This window comes from Achroia grisella, unplaced genomic scaffold (genome assembly GCF_030625045.1).
Source record: "Achroia grisella isolate CSIRO2021 unplaced genomic scaffold, CSIRO_AGI_Agris_v1 utg524, whole genome shotgun sequence".
Taxonomy (NCBI): Eukaryota; Metazoa; Arthropoda; class Insecta; order Lepidoptera; family Pyralidae; genus Achroia; species Achroia grisella.
The window spans coordinates 114,346-129,485 of record NW_026712915.1 but is presented as its reverse complement, the minus strand read 5'-3'; the positions used below and the strand labels follow the sequence as shown (position 1 = coordinate 129,485).

The window sequence follows — 15,140 nt, the reverse complement described above, 5'->3', positions numbered from 1 at the left end:
CCATAATAGTTAAGGTTTAAATTTTGAATGATTATTTGTGTTGTGTTCTCTAAAATTGTGTTTGGTAGATGACATTGTTAACAGGTTTACGATTGTTAGATTATAGATTTAAAGAGCAAGACAGATATATGTTGTACGGTTGCTTTGTCTCTCTCTAGAGAATGCTCAATTTTATAAGTATATTTATAGAACACAGCTTACGTTACAATGGAAATTTCATTTACAGCTTAAAGCTTATAGGAGTCATATGTTAAACTTAGACAATAAATAGTGTTAGTTGAAGGAAAATCCGCTTGAAAATTCCAATAAAAAAAATCTACTAATTTCCAATAACAAAATACAAAAATTAAACTCTGGTTTGGCAAAGAATATTCACTTACATTTTTATATTAAATTGAAATAGCTATGAGTACGTTTGTCTTACTTTCATATAATCATTGGAACCATAGACTACAGATGAGGCAGAACTAATTTCTATGTTTAAATATTTTTAAAAGTATGTAGTTCTGAAATTACTTCTACGGCAAGAAACCACTCGACGGCAGCATTTATATACCTAATACGTAGATTAAATATAGGATTACAACGCACAGCTACGTATATTAAATAAATTAAATAGAAATGTACTGCGCATTATGAGTTTCTTTCTCAGGGATGAGCAACATGCGGCCCGCGGGTCGATTGCGATCCGTTAAACAAGTTCACGCCAAGCATTTATAAAATTGAATTTATTTTATCGACTTCCTCCAATATATTGTTATAAAGTTAATTATAATAAAATAGTGGTACATACTAACACCGAAACATTTTTTTCTGGCGAGTTCATCTTTTGCATTAAAATTTGTAAATGATTATACTTTTTTAAACTTTAATTTATTTATTCTAATGTTTATTATAAAGAAAGTTTTGTAAATTATTAATAAGTTACTTTATGTGCGGCCCGCCAAAAATTTTAAATATATATTAGCTAATTGTTGAAAAAGATTGCTCACCCCTGCTTTACGTTATTATGTATATTAATAAGTTAATTACAGTTTTAGAAGTTTTATAAGTATCTAAGGATTTTCATATACTGTCATATATATATGAACATATAAACATTGAGTACAGAGTAAAAATACGAGTGTTTTCATTGGGAATGGAAACAATTACGGCTATACATTAATAAATTAGGAAATCACAATTGTCAATAAATTATTTTTAATTCAATTATATTATATTAATTATAAATATATTTGCACACTTACCAAGACTGTGTATTTTAAGTGTTTTAATATCATTTAAACACCAATTGTGTACATATTTCACAAATTATTATTATAATAGAATTACATTGAATTCATCTATATGCGTAAATTGTTTTACAACAATACTATAACAAATGTATGATCATATATATTTGACAGTGTAATAGGTACCATAGTGAATGTAATGTGATGTAAGAAATACAATAGATCTGCCGTTACAAATGTTTATGGTTTGCTATATAATACGGTGTGTAGTGTGAGCGAGAGGGCTTTACTCCTCTCCCTGTCCCGCCGAGTCGAGTATCACCTCGAACGAAAACGGCTGGAAGAGATAACCTTCGCCCGCGTAGAATTTACTCTGGAACTCCACCCTGAGATACAAGAAAAACATTTTTGTTTCACATTAAACATTTCTTTTATTTAATTACTTAAAATTAATTAACTTTGAAAGGTTCTTAGATGCCTTTATACGTACGTTCTTTCACGGGGGAAAAAATGTGTATTAAAATGTAGACAAAGAGAACGAGAGAGACCGTGCGCAAACAGTGAGCGTATTCCCGCGTCCTTTAAATCATGTTTTATCGCCTTTTTGTAATTATTAATTATCATTGCTAAATTGAGGAAATTATAGAGTAAAGACAGAATATATAGTTATTTATATTTTATAAACCTTAAATTTCTAAGCAAATTTAATTAAAAATAATATCTCATCATCTGCTTCTTCCTTATCCCATTTATTTGCGGTCGTCGTAATATGTTTTTCTCTTCCATTCATCTCTGTTCGCAGTCATCTCGTTATTTATTCCCTTTCTCACCATATCATCTTTCACACAGTCCATCCATCTCTTTTTCGGTCTTCCTCTACACTTATAAAAATAGTACTTACTACGTACTTAGGAAAATAATATCTGTGGAACAAAATAAATTACAAAAGAAAGTGTAATGACTTGAACATAAACGCGCGAAAGAGTGACCACAAAAAATAGAATGCAATCCTTTACGAATGCGCGCGCTGGCTTTCCGCGCTCCTGTAGAGCTATTCTGTAAGTATCACTCACAAATTCGAAAGCGAAATCCGCTGTGGGATTGTACGTTGGTATTCTGTAAACCTCGATAGCGACTGCAGCGCCACACGCTCGAGAGCGGGATGGAGGTAAAACAGGCACTAGTGATTTAGAAATATAGGTAAACTCGATAGCTCAGTAGGAACTTTATATTTGACAATTGATACGTGTGCCTTAAGTGAAGCGATGAGTGAAATGATTTGATAAAACACTTACAGATTACCAGTGCTGATCAGGAAGTTCTCGATTTGTCCGTTCACATAACGTGTTTTAAAGAAATATTGGTGACCTTAATTTAACATTAATCCGAATAAGGTTTGTATTGACCTCACCTTCGAGTACTACACACTGATAATCAAATTATTGTGTTCTTATTATTATTATTATTATCTGACTACTTAACCCAGTTAGATCCCATGCTATATAACCCCAACAATAACCAATACAAAAGGCGTGTAAAGGCAGCTATTCCATTATTATCCATAGAAAACATACCAGTGCAAACGTAGCGTGTGCAAGAAGGCCGAGAGCCCCTCCATGAGTACGAGGATGGAGACGGAAATGGCCGCCCAGCCCGCGAACACCACGTACAGGAAGATGCCACCTTCGAAGTCACGTGACATCAGGCCTGCAACAACCGCACACGAGTTTACTATACTAGAAATATCCTGTATAATTTTTGTAACTGGCTACTCGGAATTGTATTTATTAATCAAAAATTTGTATTTACATTATAGTTCTTTTTTATAGTATATACTTCATATATTTCTGTCTTTATCAAGTTTCCTAATATATATCTCCGTATTCCAAGTTTTTTCTACAGTTTTTCTTTTACCTATACACATATAAAATAAAATTACAACAATAATAACAACTTGCAATCCAATCACCACTCAATTATTCAGATTGGATTAGATTGGTCAGGCATCAAAATTGAATCAACCTGTATAATGCTGTTATTCAGATTGATTCAGTGGGACCTAAAGCGGTGTGCGAAACCGTTAGACCACCGAGGTCGTTAAATCATTACAATATTTATATTACATTACCTTTTCTCAGCAACATGTTCCAAGCGACTTCTGCGAGCTGCGCGTGCGCAAGAGACAAAGCCCAGAGTCGCAGGTACGACGCCGTGTGCGAGATACTGCCCAGCACGTACTCAATTGTGTGGATCGCCTGTACACATCATTACATAGTATAAAACAAAGTCGCTGTCACTGTGTCACTCAGTCAAACTACGCAGTCAGTAAAACTACGCAGCGGATTTTGATGCGGTTTTTCTTAATAGATAGAGTGATTCAAGAGAAAATTTTATATTATATATAACATATCTATACCCGTGCAAAGCCGGGACGAGTAGCTATAATATAATATACTGTCAGGATTCACATCGATATTGGTGAAAAATGAGACAGTGTATTTTGCCTTCAGGACAGTTTTAGACTTAGAATAACATAATTTATTACAATAATATTAATTTAACATTCAGTAAGACTAGACATATAATAATAAAGATAATGTTAATCTAAATTGAAGTTGACCATAGACCAACTGGACAACTCCTTAGCAATGGAGTAATTGGTTCACATTACTAACCTTTAATTATATATTATGATATATTATATTAAAAATTATACTAACCCTATCCCTTACACTATTCTATTATCATCCACAAGACTGTTGTAATGTGTGTTAATGTTGTTTGTTTTTGTCGTTATTGTTGTGTATGAGTCAATAAAGTTTATTGTACGACGTTACCTGGTGTATGAAGACCTCGGTGATGTCTTCATCGTGATGATGTGCAGGAGCCACGGCGGCTGCTCCTCCGGCCGCTCCGTTCTCGGCTGTGCCCTCGATCGTCTGGTGACCCTGTCGCTGACACAGACGAACAAACATCACGATCATTGCACATATTTATTTATTTATTTAAACTTTCAAATAGTGTTTGTGATTTAATAAGGCCTATATGGATTGGCCTATTACATATTGACGACTTCGGTGGTCTAGCAGTCTAGCACACCGCTTTACGACCGATGGTCGCGTATTCGATTCCTCGCACGGCACAAACATTTGTATTCATGAGTATGATTGTTTGCATCGGTCTGGGTGTTTTCTATGTATAATATATACATAGAAAACACCCAAACCGATAGATAGTTTTTTTTTTGTAAATACGTACGTATTTAAAAAAAAAAACTATGTATATGTATCAGTTACAGTTGTCTAGTACCCATAACACAAGCTAGCTTAAGTTGGGTCTATATGGCGCTGTGTGAATTGTCCTGAGATTATATTTATTCTCTATAAATAAATATGTAACAATCTCACTGCCCTATATATATAGGAGTGAAAATATAATTTTTATTTAAGAGATAACAACTACTAATACAATCAATCATACTCAAGAATACAAATGTCTGTACCGTGCGAGGATTCGAACCTGCGACCAATGGGAGTAAAGCTGTATGCTAAACAGCTAGACTATAAGACCGTCAAATTTATCGGCTATGTACAAACTACTTTAGTAAATAAATAAATATATCAAGAAACTTTTTAATTAAAACAGGTCTTACCGCCATCTTTTCAATATGCATGAAACGTAAAGAGCATAAATGAGTTCAATAACCACAAAGGTTTACATATCGTTCACCTAGTATTATACAGTTTTAATATAAAAAAAAATACAGAAATCACTCAACAGATGAAAATTTTTGAAATTAGACTTTATTGCGAAACTGTAGAGTGGATTTTCAAAAGTTTGTAATTTTTGTTACTCCATTATGGTAGGTGTGTGATATACAGAGTGTAATCTCGTCAGCCAGTGCTCATTAAGAAATGAATCTTAATAATATTATAAACGCGAAAGTTTGGAAGTATGGATGTTTGTTACTCTTTTAACCAAAAACTACTGAACGGATGTTAATGAAATACAGTAATATAGCTTGTAAATCAGAATAACATATAGGCTATAACTTTCTCGCGGATGAAACCGCGGGAAGAGCTAATTATAATATTCTCTGAGAACTTACAGCTCTCTGTTTCTGCTCCTTCATGATGAAGTATGGTTTCCCGAACAGCATCACTGGTACACACATCAGCGCCACGATCACGAAGAACTGCAAACAAAAACAATTTGAGTACCACTGGCCTTTAACAACCATACGGCACGCCTGTATTGTATGAAACACTGCCGAAATATCGGGAACTCAATAAAAAGAAATAAAATGTGACATCGAACCCCTGGTTTAAAAAAAAAATTGGTGCTAGTTGGTGGTTTGTATTCGCACGTTTCGAATTGGAAATGTAAAATTACAATGATTATTTAAAAGAGCAACACGCAAGTTTCTTCCTCGTTCTTCTTGTGATGAGACAGATTTCCGAATGAGCGGTAGATAACTATGACTATTCAAAAGTGCTTAAATTGAATTTATTTGAATAAATAATTTCTTTCCTAATTGTATGTATAAAGAATGACCTCGTCAAATTTAAAACAATATATTTTCGGGACCCCTTGGCAGTATGCATGCATGCACACTCGACCTGCCCACTCATGCATAGACAAAATATGTCCTTTAAAAAGTACACATTCTACCCTGGGGAGATAATAACTATCGCTCCTGAGAAACTCCTTAGATACTTGTTCCTGACGGGTCTAGGCAGCGAACTTTAAAAAAGTGCCAGCACGACAGATCTATGTCTATAGTCTTTTTAGCACCAAGTAATAGCTCAATTTGCTTAATAAAAAAAATAGGCAATTGAATAATCTAGCTAATGACTAAAACAACACTGCGTTTATTGTTAAAAAAAAAATTGTGTCCAAGTATAGCACTAATTTTTAAGTAAGATTATATTATCTTTAGTTTAGTTCTGTTTAGTTCAACTGTGTTCCCAACTGAAAATCAGCGCTGGAAACTAACTTTCTACCACTATGAATTGTGGTCTAAATTGACCTTATTTTGTAATATGTAAATTCCAACATTAACTCTGTTTTGTAATGTGTATAAATTGTATTTTTTTATCATTATTCTTGTGTCAATACGAGTCAAAGAAATCTATTTAATTCTTAATTGCATTCAATTTCCGTATCTAGCTTCAGTTATTTTTTAAGTAAACCGTCCTTAGAGTCACCCTGGGGTTGTAGGCCCTACGGATGCCCCGCGGATGCCCCGCGGAGGGCGGATGGGCCGGTGTGGGGCGGATGGGCCGGTGTGGGGCGGATGGGCCGGTGTGGGGCGGAGGCAGCGCGTTACCTTTTGCAATCCAATCTGTCCTGGATACATGGTGTCGTCGCACTCCGGCCGCGTGTTGGGGTCCGTCTTGAACAGCATCATGTTGATGAAGGTGATGAGGATCGACGGAGCACAGTACGCGCTCGTCTTTATAACCTCTGCAATGATAGTATGACCATAAGCATCACCATGTAGAAGAAGAGTGTCAGGAACACGATCTGCGGGATGAACTCCACGCAGATGCTGATTTCATTAGCACTTTGTTTATTTATATAACTTCAATGCACAAAATACTATGACGGTAGATTTGACATATCATAAGAGTCTGTAATAGACTATAGGTCTATATAATAATTAATAGAGGTCTATATAATAGGTCTATATAATAAGGAATAAAGATATATTGAATTTGAATATATATAGGAAACACTCAGACCAGTACAAACAAGCATACTCATGAATACAAATGTTCGTATCATGCGAGTAATCGAACCCGCGAGCATCTGAAGTGAGGCGGTGTGCTAAACCGCTAGACCACCGAGCCTTCGTCATTACAAGCAAGATTTACGATTAACATATGAACTAACCAGGATCCGAACTGCCTAGGAAGTCAGCATCAGGTCCGTACTTCACCCACTTGATGAACATAAGCATCACCATGTAGAAGAAGAGAAGCACCAAGAACATGATCTGAGGGATGAACTCCACGTAGATGCTGATGCGCCGCTTGAAGTAACTACACCAAACAAAAGTTATCTTTTATATATAATAATAACTAGCTGTGCCCGCGACTTCGTCCGCGTGGAATTTAACTTATTTTTTCTAAAATAAAAGTAGCCTAAGTCACACGGGTTCGCACGGGTGTACATGTATTATACATATAAACCCATCTCTTGCCATCACTTGTCATCTATTAAAAAAAAAACGATTCAAAATCCGTTGCGTAGTTTTAAACATTTAAGCATACATAGGGACGGACAGACAGCGACAGCAACTCTGTTTTATACTATGTAATATGTAATAATGATATTACACAAAGGAACAATACTAACTAGAGCCAGGAAGGGAAACCGAAGGAAACAATGTAAAGCAGTGATAATTTAGAATACAATTTGGTATTAGAAATACTTGAAATATAAAGCTTATTGTTCAATATCTACCCGTTATCATCGTTAAATAGAAAAATGTCATTTTTCATATTAGAGTCATCGTTAGTAAATCAACTTGTGTTCCTAAAATAAAAGCGCTTTGCCTTACTCCTTATTACATCAGCTCACCTAGTAACAAACGGACCGTCAAAATCGGTCCAGCCATTTCAGAGATTACGCGCGCACGCAAAAATTTAAAAAATGTTATTTTGTGAATTAAATATTCAAATGTAGAAAAAACGGTTATTTCAATATATCGTTATTTTATTTATATGTATAGATTAAATTAACCACGCCGTCTTAATCATTATATAAACACTTAAAATGATATATAATACTTCTGTGTAAATTTAAAACTTTAAAGGAACAAATAATTTAAATAAATTAAAAAAAAACATTAAATGCTTGTCTTGTAAAAAGATACATTTTGAATACTACCATTTTTCTATTTAACCGACGATATATAACTGTACTGCCAGAGTTTTTTCTGTAGGTCGTAGATATAGATTTCATACTAAAATTTTTCAGCATATAATACTTCCCAAACACTTATAAAAAATAATCAATAAACAAAAAAAAAACATAAGTGGCCAGTATTCCACAATGGGGTATGTATAATTTTACTATTTGACATATATAATTGTACTGTCACAGAGTTTTTTTTCTGTAGGTCGTAGGTATAGATTTCATACTAAAATGCCCCAAAACCTTTCACGCTGGTGAAATCGCGGGTAAAACACGGATAAAATATACAAATATACTAACATGTGATTCCAGAGTGACAGACAAACTCCGAACAGCATGTGGAAGACGCCAATGATGATGGAGATCTTCATCTTGTAAGCGTTCATGAAGATGATCTTATTCGCCTCCGCGAGCTGTGAAACACGTGTTTTAGTATGTCGTATATAGAGTACTAGCTTTTGTCAGCGGCTTCGCTCACTTTAATTTATCCTCTTAGGAGTTGAATTTATCAAAATTCTTTCTTAGGGGATGCCAACGTCATAGTAGCTTTATATATGCAAAGTCTCAGCCCGATCGATTGACAAAGTTTCATACTACGTTATGACGTAGTATGAAACTTTAAACATTTACCTGCATATCAAATTTCAGCCCGATCCGGCCAGTGGTTTGGGCTGTGCGTTGATAGATCACTATGTCAGTCAGTCACCTTTGAGTTAGGTATATTTAGATATCTTATTAATATTATAAACTCAAAAGATTCTGAGTTTGGATGGATATTTGTTACTCTTTCATGCAAAAACTACTGAACGGATTTTGTTGAAACTTTACAGTAATATAGCTTATACATCAGAATAACATATAGGCTATAAATTTCACAAAGATGAAACCGCGGGCACAGCTAGTAGTATATGTAGAGTAGATAGTATTGGCAATTGCGTAATGTTTTATAACAAAGTTTAGTTTTAGTTCCTGAGATTAGCCCGTTCAAATAAACAAACTCTTCAGCTTTATATATTAGTATAGATGTACCATACATGGCCAGCAATGGAGTTATTAGTCCACATTACTAACTGGGGGTAGATAGTTCCCCTCCGGGAGTAGAAAATATTAAACAAATTGTTAATGTTAAAGCCAAATACCTGCCAAACTGGATCGATGCCGAATGGATACGGGATCTGAAGGTAGTCTTTGGAATCGGGATTAAGCTGCAACAATTTGTTGGTCAACAAATCGGATTCATTGTAATTGTTCCGCCACGACGATCCGAAAATGTTAAGACTTTTGGAGAATATATCGTTGTATATCAGCCCCGTATACATGGAGAAGAGGCCCATGAGAAGAATGATGTAGCGACCGCCGAAGAAGATGGTCCATATCTGTTGGAGAATAATATAATATAATAAATTCTAACCTTAATATCTAGGCTCATTATGTCAACACTACTTATTAATATAATACTACTAAATACTTTTCGGTACTCGTTGTCTATCATCTATATATATATATATATATATTTGTAATTATAATTGTAATGACTGTTTGTACCAATATAAATTAAAAAAAAAAAAAAAAATTCCTACAATATTTAATTTTTTTTCTTTGTTCCCAGGTTACTAAACTAAGTAGAAAATTGTATTTTAGGTACCAGTTCCCTGATTTTACAATTTACAAATATTGGAATTACAATTGACTGAAAACATAATAAAAAGAGAATTAAAATAGGTATTAACTTAAACTTAATAGAACGTCATTACTTATAGTGTGTTTCTGTGTGTATGTGTGAGTGTGTGTGAGACAGACAGATAGACAGAGAGAGAGAGGGAGATATTAATATCTTGAGGCCTTGTATCAATTTGTTTCTAATGTAATGTATGTAAAGTAACGTACCTCGCTGTCGATCTTCTTGGCTTGGAGTGGCTTCTCCTTGTAGCACATCCAGAAACCGAAGGCGGCCATCAGCGCTCCGTGGCCGAGGTCCCCGAACATCACCGCGAAGAGGAACGGGAACGTTATTATCGTGTACGGAGCTGGCAACACAACACGTCACTCAATTAATGCAAGACAGGGATATCTTTTTTTTTTTGACAATTCACACCGCGTCTTCTAGACCCAAGTTAAGCTCGCTAAAGCTTGTGTTATGGGTCTAGATAACTGATACATATACATATATATTTTTTTCTATGTACATATCATATTTCGAAAACACTCAGATTAACACAAAAAATCATACTCATGAATGCAAATGTTTGTGCCGTGCGAGGAATCGAACCTGCGACCATCGAAAATAAGGCGGTGTGCTACATCGCTAGACCACCGAGGTAGTTGTCTATCATCATCTGCTTCTTCCTTATCCGGCTTATTGGCTTATTTGGGGTCGGCATAATATGTTTTTCTCTTCCATTCATCTCTGTTCTAGTTTTGTCTGTGATATTTTTTGTATTTTTTTAAATACATACATATTATACATAGAAAACACCCAGACCGATACAAACAATCATACTCATGAATACAAATGTTTGTGCCGTGCGAGAAATCGAACCCGCGACCATCGGTCGTAAAGCGGTGCACTAGACCGATGGACCACCGAGGTCGTCAAGTCTTTAGGGGGTCAAGTAGGGTTGCCAACTATACTGTTTTAAACATTATTATACTGTTATTTACTAAATTATATTCTTTACTGCTGAATAAACATGTAGTATACAAAATACTTTTTTCAGCATTTACTGAAAGAGTTTTTCAGTAATTAATAATATTGTAAATTAGAAAGTTGTGTGGCAAGTTCTAAAAAATTTTATTTAAAACAATAAATAAATAAAATACTATCCATTTTTCTAAAATACTGTGTAATATTCTTCACAGACAGACAACAGACAGACAGAATATAATTTATATCTTGTAAAAAAAGTTGGCAAGCCTAGGGTGAAGGGGTGCAGCCGCACCGGGGAGCGAGTTCCTGAGGGGTTCCCGGTGTTAGAAATCAGGATTTATTAACCTCTAAACTCAATCAATGTCAACGTAATTGCACCTATATATGACTTGTACGTATATATGTATATACCACGGTTTAAACTTTAAAACATTTTACCACGTGCTGTTCCAGAGAAGTTACCTCCAGCATACACTTAGATTATGGAATGAACTACCTGCCGAGGTTTTCTCAAGAGACAGCATGGGGTTTTTCAAGAAGGGTATATTAAGGTTTAAATGTCATATATATTTAATTATCAGCCTAAACAATAAGTTTCAAGTTTCTAGTTTTAATAATACTGCCATATAAACTTTTCTCTCCCCTTTCAACCTCTTACAACCCTTTTTTCGCATTGATAATTAGCTAATGTCCTTGTAAGTTTCAAGTTTCTAGTTTTAATAATACTGCCATATAAACTTCCATCTCCCCTTTCAACCTCTTACAACCCTTTTTTCGCATTGATAATTAGCTAATGTCCTTATAAGTTTCAAGTTTCTAGTTTTAATAATACTGCCATATAAACTTCCATCTCCCCTTTCAACCTCTTACAACCCTTTTTTCGCATCGATAATTAGCTAATGTCCTTATAAGTTTCAAGTTTCTAGTTTTAATAATACTGCCATATAAACTTCCATCTCCCCTTTCAACCTCTTACAACCCTTTTTTCGCATTGATAATTAGCTAATGTCCTTATAAGTTTCAAGTTTCTAGTTTTAATAATACTGCCATATAAACTTCCATCTCCCCTTTCAACCTCTTACAACCCTTTTTTGGCATTGATAATTAGCTAATGTCCTTATAAGTTTCAAGTTTCTAGTTTTAATAATACTGCTATATAAACTTTTCTCTCCCCTTTCAACCTCTTACAACCCTTTTTTCGCATTGATAATTAGCTAATGTCCTTATAAGTTTCAAGTTTCTAGTTTTAATAATACTGCTATATAAACTTTTCTCTCCCCTTTCAACCTCTTACAACCCTTTTTTCGCATTGATAATTAGCTAATGTCCTTATAAGTTTCAAGTTTCTAGTTTTTATAATACTGCTATATAAACTTTTCTCTCCCCTTTCAACCTCTTACAACCCTTTTTTCGCATTTATAAGTAGCTAATGTCCTTTCTCAGGGTCCAAACAATCTGTGTACCAAATTTATATCGGTTCAGTAATTATGGCGTGTAAGAGCAACAGGCAGATAGTTATTTTCGCATTTATAATATTAGTAAGTGTTGGCGACAGACCTGTTTTTAGACCATATATTTTTTATTTACAATTTTTAACACATATATTTTATTACATTATTTTTCTATTGTTGTGTCATATATGTTACTAAGTACATTACTATAAAATTATTTATTTTACCCTACATGCACTGCCGTTGTCAGCCGTATTAGTAAGGAACGAATTATTTGTCAAAGGTATTTCATTAGTATATTATTTGTTTATTTAAAATTTTATTGATTTTGTACAATAGGCGGGCTTAATGCTAATAGCATTTACGAGCCAGTCTTAGGGAGTGCAGAGATACTCGAAGGCGGTTTAGTTTTAATAAATTAAATGTAATTATATTAAATAGATATAAGATCATACATATACGTGATAATATACTACATACAAACAAATTATGAGCATACATACATATATATTCTTATTATTAATCACTACTGGCCCCACAATGACATACCTGGATTGACCTCCCTGTAGGTTGCGACACCATACGCGTATATAAGGTTCTGGAAGGCGGATGTGAACTTGTTAGTGCGGTTGTACGTCGGCGGGTCTTCTATGGTCTCCATACGATTGAGGATCGGAGGTACCGAGCTGCCGCTCCGTTCCTATAACATAAGAGTAACATCAACTTAAATAAATCTTATATGAAATTCACAATATTCATTACCATACTCCGCCAATGATGCTTGAGGTTACTTGTTTTATAAAAAAAGCAGTTAGTCTTTGTTTCAGTGCAAATATTTAAGAGGCCTTTCACATTTTTTGGCGTAAAAGCGGGGTCTTTGGGGTTCTGGTTCTAAGAAATTAAGAGTCGGATATACATTTTGATTCCTGAATTATATAGATAGATATCTTATTTTACATCTTAAATAATTTTCTCTTTATTAGTCTTCCTAATTTCTAAAATAGTTTATTCAAAAACGCAAGAGAGAGAAGTTTGGGGTCGTCGTTCATTAATAAACAAACATAAATTGATATGATATCTTCACTAAAACTATAATTTTTATAAATTGAGACAGCATCGTTTTTTTTTATTTTCAACTTAAATATCTAAAAAATTGATCATAATTAAACCCGAAATTTCAACAAAACTTTGCCATAATCATTTCTAATTTTCTCATAAATACAACGAAATTTTTGCATAAAAAAAACATAATAATAAAGTTAATATACTTGTAAATTAGAAAAAAAAAAAAAATATATAAGTTTCTAAGAAAAAAATAAACAATAATAATAATTTAAAGTGGTATAAATTCCGTTGCGCCAAAAGTAAATTCTCAGTGCTACGCTAGCACTCGTCGAGGTAGGGCCTATGCCATTTTTTACAACACCGCTAAGATAAGATATTCGTCAGTGAACATTAGTATAGAGCGACTAAACCATTTTGATAATTTAAGTAATATTTAATTAATTTTGCTAATATATACTTATTTCTACGAATATTAATTTAAAGTTGTTGTTAAATATATATATATATATATTTATTTTAGCATGCCAAGACAAAAGTACAGTTATGCTACAGATAAAACCTACCTACCCTGCTGCACTATGAAAAGCACAAGAGCATGGTATTTCGTCACACTAATGGCAATTAATTGTTAAAAATAAAAAAAACCATTTTAGTATTTTTAAAAATAACGCTAATCTGAGAGAAAAATGTAAGAAAATGTAAACGAATTTTACTTTATGTTTATTTTGTAGTTTTTTCTAAATTAAAATAGATTGATAAAAATACCATTATTATTTTTACGTATATTTGTCTTGTGTTATATCATCTAGTATGTAATGTGGAAATTAAAATTATATATAAATATATAATTCCTTAATGTTTAGAGATATTTTATCCAATTTACTTTATTTTATTTTACACAATACAAATATTTCTAAATTGTAACCATTGTGATATATATATTACTGTACAGTTATGTCAAATAGTCAATAATTATAAAGTCAACAACATTATAAATGTTTTTATTTAGAGACATTTCAGCTGGTGGCTTCGAACATGGGATATATAGATTATCGCGCGTTTAAAGATCCGTGTACAGTATTGGGACGTTATATATAAACCTTCCTCTTGAGTCTATCTATTCTGTCTATTAAATAATAACAAATCAAAATCTGCGTAGTTTTTTAAGATCAAAACATACAGATCTATTACATATATAAAATGGTATTGGCAGATCATTTGGAATCATCGTGAACTTATATAGGTATATAAGCTGGTTGTACGTCGGTTATAATGGTCTACAATTAAATTGTCTTTCAATTCTTTAGTAAGCAACATATCCAATGGGACGCCATTGCACATGTTCGGCGGGCTTAAATTTCATGATTGGATCATGCTTTTGAGAGGTTTGAGCAGTTAGTGTAGGAAATCACTATCTGTGCTTCCATAAAAATGGGCTCTCATATTTGTCAGTAGTTTTAAACTTTCAATTAAAGTCCATATAACATCTTTCAAAATCTCCAGAAAAGTATAAAAGTAATCACGCCAATGAGAGCAGAGGTGTTTCTAAGGTCTTTTAAGGTTCTGTCAAAAGTCTCTATAGCTCATGGTGATTTCATTCCATATAAGCAATGAGGCGTCTTGTAATAATCTATAAAAAGTTTTGATATTAACACGTAATTATTTATCAAAATCAAGAATCGGCCAACCAAGAACGAGATCTGCAATATCAGTCATGCGGCGACGTCAATGATGCAGGAACAGCAATGATTTAATTAAAAAAATGGCAAACAAGCTGACGGTTGATTGCCATTCCTGAGAATGATTTTATTCCTGAGGTGTTAT

General features: G+C 33.6%; 1 protein-coding gene across 5 annotated transcripts in view; it reads right to left on the bottom strand.

The window, feature by feature from the left end:
- Positions 1 to 1,257: 1,257 nt before the first annotated feature.
- Positions 1,258 to 15,140, bottom strand: part of LOC131847393 (V-type proton ATPase 116 kDa subunit a 1) — a 48,382-nt gene continuing 34,499 nt past the window's right edge. For 4 of the 5 annotated variants that reach the window (XM_059196970.1, XM_059196971.1, XM_059196967.1 and 1 more), the window contains 11 exons: positions 12,801 to 12,951; positions 10,041 to 10,180; positions 9,293 to 9,529; positions 8,454 to 8,566; positions 7,128 to 7,276; positions 6,562 to 6,698; positions 5,341 to 5,427; positions 4,070 to 4,186; positions 3,361 to 3,487; positions 2,807 to 2,939; positions 1,258 to 1,618 (listed from right to left, as the gene is read on the bottom strand). In XM_059196970.1, the coding sequence (XP_059052953.1) occupies positions 1,519 to 1,618; positions 2,807 to 2,939; positions 3,361 to 3,487; positions 4,070 to 4,186; positions 5,341 to 5,427; positions 6,562 to 6,698; positions 7,128 to 7,276; positions 8,454 to 8,566; positions 9,293 to 9,529; positions 10,041 to 10,180; positions 12,801 to 12,951 (1,491 nt within the window). In that variant the 3' untranslated portion in view covers positions 1,258 to 1,518. The remainder of the gene's footprint in view (positions 1,619 to 2,806; positions 2,940 to 3,360; positions 3,488 to 4,069; positions 4,187 to 5,340; positions 5,428 to 6,561; positions 6,699 to 7,127; positions 7,277 to 8,453; positions 8,567 to 9,292; positions 9,530 to 10,040; positions 10,181 to 12,800; positions 12,952 to 15,140) is intronic. The other variant, XM_059196968.1, reaches the window with a different exon arrangement.